The 15,917-nt window shown below is 53.0% G+C and overlaps 2 protein-coding genes across 2 annotated transcripts; one reads left to right on the plus strand and one right to left on the minus strand.

Moving 5' to 3' along the window:
* Positions 1–3,497: 3,497 nt before the first annotated feature.
* On the minus strand, positions 3,498–6,230 carry CMTR2 (cap methyltransferase 2). Its single transcript, XM_066582792.1, has 2 exons — positions 6,199–6,230; positions 3,498–5,920 (listed from the first exon to the last, which is right to left on the minus strand). The coding sequence occupies exon 2, from the start codon at positions 5,896–5,898 to the stop codon at positions 3,670–3,672; it is 2,229 nt and encodes a 742-aa protein (XP_066438889.1). The 5' UTR covers positions 5,899–5,920; positions 6,199–6,230; the 3' UTR covers positions 3,498–3,669.
* Positions 6,231–10,370: 4,140 nt separating this feature from the next.
* On the plus strand, positions 10,371–14,981 carry LOC136582666 (purine nucleoside phosphorylase-like). The gene is made up of 6 exons (XM_066583843.1): positions 10,371–10,393; positions 11,659–11,828; positions 12,695–12,798; positions 12,960–13,135; positions 13,941–14,131; positions 14,785–14,981. The coding sequence occupies exons 1-6, from the start codon at positions 10,371–10,373 to the stop codon at positions 14,979–14,981; spliced, it is 861 nt and encodes a 286-aa protein (XP_066439940.1).
* Positions 14,982–15,917: the final 936 nt, after the last annotated feature.

Raw genomic sequence — 15,917 nt, forward strand, 5'->3', positions numbered from 1 at the left:
ACTCCATAGCGTCCAGTTGCATCATTCACGACATCAATGCAAACTGAGAGGCGACAATGGTTGGATGCCAGAGGCAGTACATGTAATGGGCGCCGTGAGCCCAAACTTCCTTCAGCCAAGTGCCTGGATGGGGGAACAATGAAATAGTTGGAGCTGCTCGTGCTTGTCGGATGATCAGACGCTCCTCTCTACTGATGGTCTGTAGGGGGCGTCCTGAGCCCGGTCACCTTGTGTGTCCCTCACACATCCACTGGTCAACACCCCCCTAACAGTCTGGTCAGACACTCCTCTCTACTGGTGGTCTGTAGGGAGGGTCTTTTTTTTTTCTTTTTGTACAGAGTGTAATTTGCCAGTCGCAGATTAGCTTTGATCCCCTTCTCTCCTGCACCCCTTCTAGTTCACGCTCAGCATTTGGCCCAACAACATGTCTCCAGACTTCGCTCTTCTTCTTGCTCTACTATCTACATTAATTACCATATTCCCTCTTACCTCCTTAAGTCTTTCTCCCCAACCATCATCAGTCACCTCACTGTTCAACCTGTGTCTTTCTTCCAGTATCCTTCCCTCTTCCTTTATACATGCTGCCCTATCCCCATTACTAAAGAAACCATCTCTTGACTCGTCTTGTGCTGCCAGCTACCGAATTGTCTCTAATCTCCCCTTCATCTCCAAACTCCTGGAATGCCCGGTCTACTCTCAGCGAATAAGCTCTCTCTTAGGAGGACTCTCATTAACCCATTACAATCTGGCTTTCACTCTCAGGAACCGCTCTCACTTAAGTGTCACACAATCTCCTGACTGGAGACCACTTTCTACCGATCCTCCTGATCTCTCTGCAGAGTTTGACCCTGTAGATCACCAAATTCTCCCCAGTATGCTCTACGCTGCTGGCCTTAAGGATACCGCGCTCTCCTGGTTCTCCTCCTACCTCGCTGACCATTCATTCTACGGTTCTTCTCCTCCTTTCCTCCATGACACCCCGGCTACTACAAAACCCCAGCGACTGTTTGTCCGCTGTCTCCAGCACTGAGTCGTCTATCTAAAACCTAACCTTTCAAAGATTAAACTCTTGTTTCCGCCGTCTACTGACGGACCTAAACCTGATGTCTCCGTCTGTAGTGCCACCATAACGCCTCGCAGTACTCCCACTGTCCTGGGGTCATCTGTGACTCCAACCTTTCCTTCACGCCCCATATTCAGTCACTTGCTTGACCATGTCACCTGCTCCTCAAAAACATCTCCTGAATCCGGCCTTTCATTATCAAAAACTCTTATTGTCGCCCTTATCCACTCTCCGCTCGATTACTGCAACTCTCTACTAACCAGTGTTCCCTCTCTGTACTCTCTCCTCTCTATTCCATCCTGAATGCAACAGCCAGGCTCATCTTCTTGTCAAGCCGCTATAGAGATGTCTCCACCCTGTGCCAGTCACTATACCGATGTCTCCACCCCATATGTCACTACACCTATGCCAGTCACTTCACAGATGCCTCCACCCTGTGCCAGTCACTTCACAGATGCCTCCACCCTGTGCCAAGCACTGCACTGATGCCACCATCCCATAACAGTCACTGGACTGATGCCTCCACCCTGTGCTGAGGTCTGCACCGATGCCACCACCCTATAACAGTCACTGGAACGATGCCTCCACCCTGTGCCGAACACTGCACTGGCTGCCCGTCACATATAGAATTTAAACTCCTCACTCTTCTCCATAGGGCCCATCCCAATGCTGCGCCCCGTAAGCTCCTCCCTCATCTGTCTATGGCCCTACCCGCACCCTCCACTCCGCTTGTGACCTTTGATTAAATTCCTCTCTCATCCAGACCTCCCACTCCTGCCTCTAAGATCTTTCCCAAGCCGCTCCAGTACTCTGGAGCGCTCTACTCAGACAATCAGGTTAATTCCTGAAACCTGCAGCTTTAAATCAACCCCAAAAACACAAATTTTTAGGGAGGCCGACCATATGCCCTGATGTAAACACTCCTCCATCTACCCTGCCTCTATACTCCTCCTTAGAAATCTGATCCCCCCCCCGTCCCCGCTTCTTTCCCCAAACACCCCATTGCACCCACTTACATAGCATTATGTATAGCACCCTATGTGTATACTTTCTTATACTCTTGCAAGCAGGGCCCTCGCTCCTATTGCTCAAGATTCAGATCAGTTTAAGGCCGCCTGCACACGAGCGGAAATCCCGCCGCGGGATTTCCCGCGGGATTTCCGCCGCTGAAAGTTTGCATAGGAGTGCATTAAAATACGCACTCCTATGCAGACGGCCGTGGTTTGGCCGCGCGAAATCTCGCGCGGCAAACAAACCGCGGCATGTCCTAATTTTCTGCGGGGCACGCACTCACCCGGCCGCTGGCTCCGGTCTGCGCGGCAGCCGGCACATGAAAGAGCCGGGGCCGCCAGGCGCGGGTGAGTACGCGCTGCTCTCTGCAGGCGCTCGGGTCGGATCGCTCGGCGAGAATTCTCGCTGCCGGATCCGACCCGCTCGTCTGCAGGTGGCCTAATACTGGATGTTCTGACTTATTTTGTGTAGGTCTCACAATTTCCAAAGCACTGCACAATATGTTGGGGCTATACAAAAAGATTATTATTGTGTTTTGTTTTGTTTTACATCCCTGTCGGTGACTTCAACCTGCAATGCTCTGATAATACACTGCAGTACTTCTATACTGCAATGCATTATTGCGGATCACAGGCCCTTGTCTGTTGATCAGTTGCCATGGCAACAGGGTGGATTCCGATGACATTACAGAAGGAGTGCCTCCCCCTCCCCTCTGTGAACTCTTTACATGACATGATCAACACTGATTGTGGCATGTAAGCGGTTAACAGAAGGGATCCATGTTCTCACCGATCCCTGATGCCGCACTGGGAGGTCAGCTGTCAGCCACAGAGGGCTCCCGCTGTGGATGGCTTCTGAGCCCGTGGCATCCATATTACATAACTGTGTACCCATTTGCTGCTACTCACTCAGGGCATACATTTAAGTCCTGGGACAGGAAGGGGTTAATATAAACTATGTACCTGCTTATGGTCCCAGCTGATTGCCAAGCACACTTTCAGTTGATAGCGCTGTCTGTATTGCAGTTCAATGGGAGGTGCCCCTGTAGTACTAACCATGGCCACTGCAATGCCGACAGCACTGTTTGCACTAACAGCAGGCCTTGCGATCAGCTGATCGACGTGGATCCCAAGCTGCCGACACCTACCAACCTACTATTGATGACCTATCCTGAGAATGGGTCATCGATAGTAAAAGCCCCAGAAAACCCATTTAATAACTCGGAGTGCCTCTTGATAAGAGGATGAAGGTGATCCTTCCAAGCACCTTTCTTGTACACAGAGACTGAATTTTGGACTGTAAACTTTGACAACCATGGGTGGGCCGTGTGGGATTGGGAAGGTCTGCATGGTCTGAGGGTCACTGGGACATGTATCATAGGGCCGACGGGGAGATGTATCATAGGAACAGCATGCTCACAAGGTCAAAAGTAACACGGTTTAATCTTCACCTATCAAAACCTGACAACAGCGATCCACAAAGGACAACAGAAAAAGTCACCGAGTCCAGCCATAAATTATATACAACATGTACAGGCTATTCACAAGCTCCAGAAGCTTCACTATGTACAGAGGATGCAGGAGCAGCACTCTCGTCTAGTCTCTTGGTACAGTTGCCCGGGCCTGTCCTGAACCTGACAAAGTCTTATATTCATGGAGTCCAATTAGATGGAGGCTTCGTCTGAGGATGGCAGAATTGAGGTCCCATAAGAACTCCAAGAAATGGCCCGTCAGAAGTTCTTCCATGGGTACAAACTCCAGGACCTGCTGAGGAGATGCGGTGCCCACCAGATGGTCTACCAGCTGCTTCACCTGGTGAATGTGCTGGAGGACCGGGCTGGGCAGAGGTTGGTACCCACAGCACAGCAGCACAGCATTAGTACCGCAGGTTAGATTGCTGGTGGGACAGGAAAAGCTGATGACCTGGAAGCAATGGCACAATATGTACACAATGCCGGCAGTAAAGCGGGTGAGCGAGGACAGGACTGGCAGGAGGAACGAGTCGCCCGTCTGTAACCGTTGAAAGGCCTGCAGAACCAAGGAGATGAGCTGCTGCTGGTAGGCTGGATCCCCATCATGAAGGAGTGAGATGGGCTGCTGCGGAGGGGCACACTCCAGGAACCCTGAAGACAACTGTCTCTGGTGAAGAACCTCAAACACTGGATAAGCCCCACAGACCAGTATGTGGTGCCCATTCTGTACCATCTCCAACAAGGACGACACAACATCTCCTGCAGGCTGCAGGGGGCATAAAGGGCAGCAGAGTGATGGCAGGGTGATGGAGGATCCCCCTTTAGAACATCCCTTGATGGCTTCGTTGTATTTATTGAGAAGGTCACAATCACAGAACGAAGAGCTCTGGATCTTCGAGAGACGCTGTCCCTGAAGGAGGTACCAGTCCTCATGCCTCGGCTCACAGCTAGGACCTTCCAAAAAGCAGCCTTTCCCCAGGTCACCGGCCACATGGTCTTCCAAGAAGGAGCTGAAGTAACCCTGAGCGACTTTCTCCCACCAACTCAATTCTTCTAGGTGCTTCCTTTCATTATAAGTATATGTGCGGCGGTTACGGGTTCCCACCCACCGTGCATTGAAGCTGCAGCCAACACGGGGCTTCCGCACCAGCCAATGCTTCCTAGGAATGTATTTGATCTGGAACCTCTGCAGGTAATAGGAGACGGCCGACTCCCGTAACACCTCCAAGTGCAGCTTCTCCTCCTCGCTCATGTGCGAGAAGAGCTTCAAGTTCTCCAAGATGGTTTGTGTCTGATGATTATTGAAATAAGTGCAGCAGTCATGGTGACACCGCAAGAACGAGGCCGGGAGGGACCGATGTGCAAACAAAGATTGTCCTCTGAGATCGCTCCCCAAGTGCGCAACCATTTTCTCAAGATGCCCCTGAATGGCCTCCTTACCCACATAGCCCAAGCACACCACGTACACCTCCGAGTTGCCCGCCTTGCTGGTGCCAGGTTTTATGAGGTGGACTGCCTGGAAGCAGCAGTTCAGAAGGTACATGAGATTAACAGAAGAATGCTGGAAGAGGGTGAACATCTTCAAGACGAAGGATCCGCCGGGCCCGAGTGTCGCCAAGCAGGTGACCACCTCACAGTAGTGCAGCGGGTAGACCAGCACCTCCTGTTCCCCAGGGTTTCCCTGGCAGTCAAAGCTGCCATCTGCTGTCACCAGATGTACGGAGGACATGTTACTAGTGAACTTCTGTAGCCCCTCCAGGTATCTGGTGTTCATGATGTCTCCAGTGTTGTCTGGGCCGAAGTACCACCAAGGTAAGGTATTGGCAATCAGGCGGTCATCAGCGATCATGACCAGGTCACTGTTGGCTTCGTGGTAAGGGTTCAGTGTGTTGGCCACCCAGTTCCAGTCGCAGCGCACATCCTGGGTCTTCAGGTAGTGGTTGAGGCTGGAGACAAAGGCGCCGGGAGCCTCGCACAGGTGTAAGGTGTTCAGCTCGTAGCTCCAGAGCGCCGTGTTGGGCAGCAGCGGGTACGTGTATATGATCTCATGGAACTTACACCAGGCCTGGGTGCAGAGCTCAGCGTTGGCACCTCGGCGCACCTCTGGGACAATCCTGCCAGCTCGGTTGGTGAAGGACGTGTGTCGGTGCCAGTCGTCCAGCTTCTTATCGCTCAGAAGGTTCTTCACCGCGTTCAGAGACTCCTTCAGGGACAGTAAGTAAGTGAACTCCTCGTGGTCGGAGCTCAGGAGCTCGGCGGTGCTGGGCAGATGCCAGGCCTCGTCCTTCTTGTATGTGAAGCACTTACTGAACAGACTCGGGATCTCAGGAGGGAAGTCGTCACTGCTGAACATGGCGACTGCGGCGGCCCGACGCCTGCGAGGAACGTAAGGCAGATCAATACGAGATACACACCGAGTACAACCTGCCACAAACCCCCCAAAACCTGACCACCCCTAAACCACACATCAGTCACCTCCCCGACAACCCCCAGATCACCCATCCGTCACCTCCCCGACAACCCCCAGAATCCATATCCCTCACCTCCCCAACATCCCCCAGACCACCCATCAACTCTCCGACAACCGGCAAGCCCAGCCGTCTGCCCCCTCCCTGATAACCTCCCGGCGCGCTGCATGCCGCTTATTACTTACTTGATAACCCGGAAATTACAGCGCGGAGTCACGTGGCACGGGCGGTCTTAAGTCACGTGACGTTGTCCCGTCTCCATAGTAACTTCTGCTCTGGCCCCGCCCCTGACAGAGAAACTGCCGCTATATGAGCGGGAACTTGCAGTTATAGTACCAGAAATACCGACCGACGTAACCGGGGCATAGAGCCCGGGGACCGCAGGAGGCACATTGTACAGCCTCCTCCCTCAGGCCCGGCCTGTCACAAGTGCATATAGTAGAAGCACATCCGCCTCACTCTCACCTGTCCCCCCTAACACAGGTGACCACAGCCCCATCACACCCCGACACAGGCGACCACAGCCCCATCACCCCCCTGACACAGGTGACCACAGCCCCATCACCCCCCGACACAGGTGACCACAGCCCCATCACCCCCTGACACAGGCGACCACAGCCCCATCACCCCCCGACACAGGCGACCACAGCCCCATCACCCCCCTGACACAGGTGACCACAGCCCCATCACCCCCCTGACACAGGTGACCACAGCCCCATCACCCCCCTGACATAGGTGTCCACAGCCCCATCACCCCCTGACACAGGTGACCACAGCCCCATCACCCCCCTGACATAGGTGACCACAGCCCCATCACCCCCCTGACACAGGTGACCACAGCCCCATCACCCCCCTGACATAGGTGACCACAGCCCCATCACCCCCCTAACATAGGTGACCACAGCCCCATCACACCCCGACACAGACGACCACAGCCCCATCACCCCCCTGACACAGGTGACCACAGCCCCATCACCCCCCTGACACAGGTGACAACAGCCCCATCACCCTCTGACACAGGTGACCACAACCCCATCACCCCCTGCCATAGGTGACCACAGCCCCATCACCCCCTGACATAGGTGACCACAGTCCCATCACCCCCCTGACACAGGTGACCACAGCCCCATCACCCCCCTGACATAGGTGTCCACAGCCCCATCACCCCCTGACACAGGTGACCACAGCCCCATCACCCCCCTGACATAGGTGACCACAGCCCCATCACTCCCCTGACACAGGTGACCACAGCCCCATCACCCCCCTGACATAGGTGACCACAGCCCCATCACCCCCCTAACATAGGTGACCACAGCCCCATCACACCCCGACACAGACGACCACAGCCCCATCACACCCCTGACACAGGTGACCACAGCCCCATCACCCCCCTGACACAGGTGACAACAGCCCCATCACCCTCTGACACAGGTGACCACAACCCCATCACCCCCTGCCATAGGTGACCACAGCCCCATCACCCCCTGACATAGGTGACCACAGTCCCATCACCCCCCTGACACAGGTGACCACAGCCCCATCACCCCCTGACATGGGTGACCACAGCCCCATCACCCCCCTGACACAGATGACCACAGCCCTGTCACCCCCTGCCATAGGTAACCACTGCCCCATCACCCCCCTGACACAGGTGACCACAGCCTCGTCACTCCCTGACATAGGAGACCACAGCCCCATCACCCCCCTGATATAGGTGATCACAGCCCCCTCACCCCCTGTCATAGGTGACTAAAGCCCCATCACCTCCCTGACACAGGTGACCACAGCCCCATCACCCCCTGACATAGGTGACCACAGCCCCATCACCCCCCTGACATAGGTGACCACAGCCCCATCACCCCCCTGACACAGGTGACCACAGCCCCATCACCCCCCTGACACAGGTGTCCACAGCCCCATAACCCCCTGACACAGGTGACCACAGCCCCATCACCCCCCTGACATAGGTGACCACAGCCTCATCACCCCCCTGACACAGGTGACCACAGCCCCGTCACCCCCTGCCATAGGTGACCACTGCCCCATCACCCCCCTGACACAGGTGACCACAGCCTCGTCACTCCCTGACATAGGTGACCACAGCCCCATCACCCCCCTGACATAGGTGATCACAGCCCCCTCACCCCCCTGACATAGGTGATTACAGCCCCATCACCCCCCTGACACAGGTGACCACAGCCCCATCACCCCCTAACACAGGTGACCACAGCCCCATCACCCTGCTGATATAGGTGACCACAGCCCCATCACCCCCCTGACACAGGTGACCACAGCCCCATCACCCCCCTGACACAGGTGACCACAGCCCCATCACCCCCTGACACAGGTGACCACAGCCCCATCACCCCCCTGACACAGGTGACCACAGCCCCATCACCCCCTGACACAGGTGACCACAGCCCCATCACCCTCCTGACACAGGTGACCACAGCCCCTTCACCCCCCCTGACACAGGTGACCACAGCCCCGTCACCCCCTGACACAGGTGACCACAGCCCCATCACCCCCCTGACACAGGTGACCACAGCCTCGTCAGTCTCTTACCAAGTAATATCTGACTGGAAAACCTGGGTGACACCTAATATGGCTGCCACTGTACCTCTGTATCACTGCGGCCGCCTCCTATGATGTGTCTGTAGCCCCCTTGTACCTCTATCGCTGCGGCCGCCTCCTATGATGTGTCTGTAGCCCCCTTGTACCTCTGTATCACTGCGGCCGCCTCCTATAATGTGTCTGTAACCCCCTTGTACCTCTGTATCACTGCGGCCGCCTCCTATGATGTGTCTGTAGCCCCCTTGTACCTCTGGATCACTGCGGCCGCCTCCTATGATGTGTCTGTAGCCCCCTTGTACCTCTATCGCTGCGGCCGTCTCCTATGATGTGTCTGTAGCCCCCTTGTACCTCTGTATCACTGCGGCCGCCTCCTATGATGTGTATGTAGCCCCCTTGTACCTCTATCACTGCGGCCGCCTGCTATGATGTGTATGTAGCCCCCTTGTACCTCTATCATTGCGGCCGCCTCCTATGATGTGTCTGTAGCCCCCTTGTACCTCTGTATCACTGCGGTCGCCTCCTATGATGTGTATGTAGCCCCCTTGTACCTTTATCACTGCATCCGCCTCCTATGATGTCTGTAGCCCCCTTGTACCTCTGTATCACTGCGGCCGCCTCCTATGATGTGTCTGTAGCCCCCTGGTACCTCTGTATCACTGCGGCCGTCTCCTATGATGTGTCTGTAGCCCCCTTGTACCTCTATCATTGCGGCCGCCTCCTATGATGTGTCTGTAGCCCTCTTGTACCTCTGTATCACTGCGTCCGCCTCCTATGATGTGTCTGTAGCCCCCTTGTACCTCTATCATTGCGGCCGCCTCCTATGATGTGTCTGTAGCCCTCTTGTACCTCTGTATCACTGCGTCCGCCTCCTATGATGTGTCTGTAGCCCCCTTGTACCTCTATCACTGCGGCCGCCACTTATGATGTGTCTGTAGCCCCCTTGTACCTCTATATCACTGCGGCCGCCTCCTATGATGTGTCTGTAGCCCCCTTGTACCTCTGGATCACTGCGGCTGCCTCCTATGATGTGTATGTAGCCCCCTTGTACCTCTGTATCACTGCGGCCGCCTCCTATGATGTGTCTGTAGCCCCCTTGTACCTCTATCACTGCGGCCGCCACTTATGATGTGTCTGTAGCCCCCTTGTACCTCTGTATCACTGCGGCCGCCTCCTATGATGTGTCTGTAGCCCCCTTGTACCTCTGTATCACTGTGGCCGCCTCCTATGATGTGTATGTAGCCCCCTTGTACCTCTATCACTGCGGCCGCCACTTATGATGTGTCTTTAGCCCCCTTGTACCTCTGTATCACTGCGGCCGCCTCCTATGATGTGTCTGTAGCCCCCTTGTACCTCTATCGCTACGGCCGCCTCCTATGATGTATCTGTAGCCCCCTTGTACCTCTATCACTGCGGCCGCCACTTATGATGTGTATGTAGCCCCCTTGTACCTCTGGATCACTGCGGCCACCACTTATGATGTGTATGTAGCCCCCTTGTACCTCTGGATCACTGCGGCCACCACCTATGGTGCGTCTGTAGCCCCCTTGTACCCTGTATCTATATGATCTTGTTTCTACTGCTGCAGTGAAAAGAAACTGTAAGACAAAAGTTGTATAGAAGCCAAGGCGCCTCGATATAACGACTGTCAGTGCGCCGCTGCGGCCGGCCGTGTGAGCAGATGGTGCAGCCAGGTGTCGGTGGGATAAGGAATGTGACGAGGGATCATAGGAAGGGGAGGAGGGTTTGCGCATACGGCCACTGCTGATCCTGGCACTCGGAGAACATGGCCTGTCTTATGGAGAGCAGGTAAGGAGCGGACGGCTGGATACGGCTCCCAGGGGCCCCCCATAGTAGCGATACTTCTGCTGTGATATCATTAACTGGTCATACAGGTGCCGGGTACATGAGGGAACACAATGATCTGCTCACACCTGCTGTATGATCAGCACCCTGGACAGAGCCTCAGCCTTCCATGTGTGTCCTGTGCATACAGGTGTCAGTGTCCACGTGTGACCCCTCCTAGAAGCACCTCTGTACAGGTAAAGTCTGCAGGTTACCTGTCATACAGCCCAGTGAGTAAGGTGAGGAGATGGATCTGAGACACCTGAGAGGGAGGACGGAAAGCAGAGCCTCCTCGCATACATTATAAATGTCATCAGATGATGGGAGTGATATACAGGACAATCTCACCTGCAGCACCAGCTCATCTGACGGCCTCTCAGCGGTCACTGTGTACCACGCTGCCACTGGTAGTCAGGACACCAGTCCATGTGTATGAGGGGCAGCTCAGATGCTCTGCTTTATGTTAGTTCACTTACACAAACTTCATAAGGGTTACACAGTTATCTGGCAGCATGATGGTTCAGTGACTCCACCATCAGAAAAGTGAGTGCAGCTCTGGGGTATAATACAGGATGTAACTCAGGATCAGTACAGGATAAGTAATGTATGTACACAGTGACTCCACCAGCAGAATAGTGAGTGCAGCTCTGGAGGATAATACTGGATGTAACTCAGGAGCAGTACAGGATAAGTAATGTATGTCCACAGTGACTCCTCCAGCAGAATAGTGAGTGCAGCTCTGGAGTATAATACTAGATGTAACTCAGGAGCAGTACAAGATAAGTAATGTATGTACCCAGTGACTCCACCAGCAGAATAGTGAGTGCAGCTCTGGAGGATAATACTGGATGTAACTCAGGAGCAGTACAGGATAAGCAATGTATGTACACAGTGACTTCACCAGCAGAATAGTAAGTGCAGCTCTGGAGTATAATACTAGATGTAACTCAGGATCAGTACAGGATAAGTAATGTATGTACACAGTGACTCCACCAGCAGAATAGTGAGTGCAGCTCTGGAGTATAATACTAGATGTAACTCAGGAGCAGTACAGGATAAGCAATGTATGTACACAGTGACTTCACCAGCAGAATAGTGAGTGCAGCACTGGAGTATAATAAACCTCTGTGTGAGCGGGCAGCACACTGTGTACATTGCTTTGCTTTATGCAGTATAATATGGTGACTGGTCATCATGTTGTTTTCTTCATGGTATCTTCTTCTCTCCAGCCTCCCTCTGCAGTCATATAAAGAGGCCGCTGACTGGATTCTGGCTCACACTGACCAGCGGCCTAAGATTGCCGTGATCTGTGGCTCTGGCCTTGGCACACTGGCGGACACTCTGGAAGATCAGACTGTAATCCCCTATGAGGATATCCCTCACTTCCCCTCCAGCACAGGTCAGTACCAACATACATGTAGCCTGCCTAAGTCCAGTCCCTTGATTATTGAATCCTTATATAGTAAGAGGTCCTGTATGCAGGGGTGCCACAAGCCTTAATGCTGCCTGAGACTAAATAGTGCCCCTCTCCCCCTCTTCCTGGCAAAAAAGCACTCATTTTTCAGGCTCTGAAAGTGCCAATTCACAAGATACCCAACATATATTTGAACCATTGAGAGTTGTCTGAAGTTATACCTTAGTCGTCCCAGTAGTTAGTGACCCCGTTAGTGGTCCTAATAGTGAACCAGTTAGGGACTCCAGTAGTAATAGTGACCCCCATAGTGAACTTTCAGCCGGGCAGCAACCCGACAAGCATTTCACTCACGCTACCTGCATCTCCGGTCCGGCTACCGTAGTCGGACTGTAACCCCCCACCTTTCTGCCTGGCATCTGCGCTACATACAGTACAGCATCTGCGTGCAAGTACACAGATGCTGGGGGGTTAGGTCAGGGATTATAGACCTGATTACAGCAGTGGCGGCCGCTGCAGTGTTTAAACTGGGTTGCTGTTTGGCTGAAAGTCCACTATGGGGATTGCTATTACTACTGGAGCCACAATGGGGGTCACTGTTACTACTGGGGTCCCTAACTGGAGATTATTTTTTTTTACCAGCCATTAATATGGGTAGTAAAAAATAAATAACATCTGGGCTGGTGACTTACCGCCGGGTGGGAATCCTAGTGCTGCCACTCTGAGGTCCTGCAAACTGCCGCCTGAGGCAGCAAGCTCAGGTTGCCTCATGGTAGGGGCTCCGCTGGCTGTAGAATGTGATGTTTGGCACTGCGGGGGCACATACTGGCTCTGATACCTGTCTCTCCCTGCAGTACCCGGTCATGCTGGCAGGCTGGTATTTGGGCTCCTTAATGGAAAGCGATGTGTGTGCATGCAGGGACGCTTCCATATGTATGAGGGATACTCCATCTTCAGGGTGAGCGTCCTTCCCCAGCCATATCATTAACCCTTAACGTCTCATGTCAACCCTTGCCAGCCACAGAGCAGGCGATTTTTAATTACAGGATAAGCAATTGCTTTCTCGCCTGCTGGGTGTTGGCATGGCGGGGGCACTGACCGCCGCTTCTGTGTCTGCAGGTGGCGTTTCCTGTCCGTGTCTTCTCATTGCTGGGAGTGGACACTCTGATTGTCACCAATGCAGCTGGGGGGCTAAACAGTGACTACAGTCAGGGGGACATCATGCTGATCAAGGATCATATCAATATACCCGGCTTCTGCGGGCAGAACCCCCTACGAGGACCCAATGAAGACGGGTGAGAATGACCCTCAACCCCCCTAGTGACTAGTGACTGTCACGTATTTGCTTACACAAATGCAGCAACATCACTGAAAGCAATCACATATAGATCACGGATTCATCTGTCTGGAAGAGGCTTATGGGTCTGTGTATCCTGAGATGCCACAAGAATATAATGCAATAGTGCAGTGAAAACTGACACATAGACAGGCTTTAGGAGACAGTGTACAAGGGGGAGTGAAAATGTGTGAAATCTGGGCAACAGCCCCCTCTTGGCAGAGTAGCAGCAGCCATTAGTGTATGTCACTCAACGTCTGCTAGCCCATTGGGCGAGATGTCAAGACAGTGCAGAACTATTCAGTGAGAGTTCTGTTCTTTTTACTTAGAAGGGAATGTTTTCTTACCCTTGGCGCTCAGGAGGTTTGCCCGCAACATCACCCGCGGGAATCTACTGTGCCTGACCGCCTAGGGTAAATAGCTGCTGCGATCCTAAGGGTGTAGGCAAGGGAGGACTCCCTGGCACCCCATGACTGGCCTCCACACAGCCCCAGAGCAACCATCAGAAAGGAAGCACAACGTAATCAGAACGCTGTTTGGAATCGGACGCATCATTTGTATCGCACGGTGAATGACTAAACGCTAACACAAGTGCATCTTAAAGTGTCGCCATTGAAAAATATAGCTCTTCATACAAAACACATATGAGCCCTCGCACAGCGCCAGCAACAAAAAAATGATCAACATGTGTACTGCGTCCTGAAGGGCGGGCGTTTTGGGGCAACCGCTGTCATCCTCTGCTGACACCTTCCATTTCATGACAGATTTGGCGTACGTTTCCCGTGCATGTCTGATGCATATGATCGGCATCTGAGGCGCCTCGCCATGGACTGCGCCCAGGAACTCTGTCTTCAAGACTTCATGCGGGAAGGAGTCTACTGCATGGTGGGGGGCCCATCCTATGAGACCGTCGCTGAGTGCCACATGCTGAAACTTCTGGGAGCAGACGCTGTAGGTAAGAAGATCTATAGAGTCAAATCAGGTCCATCTCCTGCCCGGCATCATAGCCCACATGTTCTCTGTACCCCATCCTGCTGCACCCTTCTTCTCTGTACCCCATCCTGCTGCACCCTCCTTCTCTGTACCCCATCCTACTGCACCCTCCTTCTCTGTACCCCATCCTACTGCACCCTCCTTTGTACCCCATCCTACTGTACCCTCCTCTGTACCCCATCCTGCTGCACCCTTCTTCTCTGTACCCCATCCTGATTCACCCTCCTTCCTCTATACCCCATCCTGCTGCACCCTCCTTCTCTGTACCCCATCCTGCTGCACCCTCCTCTGTACCCCATCCTGCTGCCCCCTTCTCTGTACTCTATCCTGATTCACCCTCCTACTATGTACCCCATCCCGCCTCACCTTTTTTTCTCTGCCCTGTTCTCATCTTCTCTGTACCCTGCGCTACTTCACCCTCCTTCTCTGTTCTGTACCCCCGACATCTCTGCACGCACCCTGCTTCACCCTCCTTCTGTGTTCTGTACCCCCGACTTCTCTGCACGCACCCTGCTTCACCCTCCTTCTCTGTCCTTTTCCTCTATCTTCTCCTCTATTCTGTTCCCTTCGGTTTCTTTGCACCTGATTCTCCTTTGATCCACCTTTTCTCTACAGGTATGAGCACCATTCCAGAAGTGATCACGGGGCACCATTGTGGCTTGCGCATTTTTGGGATCTCACTGATCACCAATATGGCTGTTCTATCGTATGACAGCTCCGTTTGTGCCAACCACCAGGAGGTCCTCCAGACGTCCGAGCTCCGAGCCGCCGCACTCACTGCGCTTATCACTAGGTTAATTGGTAACATATAACATACAGGAATCGGCAAAATCACGGTGATGTTCTAGGTCTGTTGTAGCATGGACAGGACCATGTTCTAGACCAGTGTTTCCCAACTCCAGTCCTCACGGAACCTGAACAGGTCAGGTTTTCAGGATTTCCTCAGTATTGTACAGGTGATGTAATTATTGTCGGTGGCTCAGACATTGCTGCAGGTGTTCTTACTATAGGATATCCTGAAAACATGACTTGTGGGGGTCCATGAGGACTGGAGTTTGGGAAACACTGTTCTAGACAAATGTAGAGATGATAGGAATGTGTGGAATAGACCTACACAGCAGTAAGATGAACGTACGTCTGATGATGTCACCGGTCAGGGTAGTATGACGTGTGTGTATCAAATGATGTGACAGATTAGGAAAAAGTGGGGTATGCATATCCTATGATGTCACAGGTCAGGGCAGTATAATGTAAGTATGTGATGTCATACATCAGAGCACTATGATGTATGTATATCTGCTGATGTCACAGGTCAGGGTAGCATGATGTACGTATGCCTGATGATGTCACTGGTCAGAGTAGTATGAAGCATGAGAATCTGATGATGTCACAGATTAGGAAAAAGTTAGGTATGTACATTTTATGATGTCAAAGGTGAGGGCGGTATGATGTAAGTATCTGATGTCACACATCGGCACAGTATGACGTTTGTGTATCTGCTGATGTCACATATCAGACCGGTATGATATATATGTCTTATAATATCACGGGTCAGGGCAATATAATGTAGGTATATCTGATGATGTCACAGGTCAGGGCAGTATGAGATATTTGATGATATCATGGAGTCAGTGTTTGCACATCTTTATACACGGGTGGTGGGCACAGGATTTTGAGTGACTTTTTGCCCCCAGTAATGCTGATGATCAGGATATGTGTAGTTGTCATTGTGGAGAGATGGTAACAAC

Source organism: Eleutherodactylus coqui, chromosome 11, assembly GCF_035609145.1.
Source record: "Eleutherodactylus coqui strain aEleCoq1 chromosome 11, aEleCoq1.hap1, whole genome shotgun sequence".
NCBI lineage: Eukaryota > Metazoa > Chordata > Amphibia > Anura > Eleutherodactylidae > Eleutherodactylus > Eleutherodactylus coqui.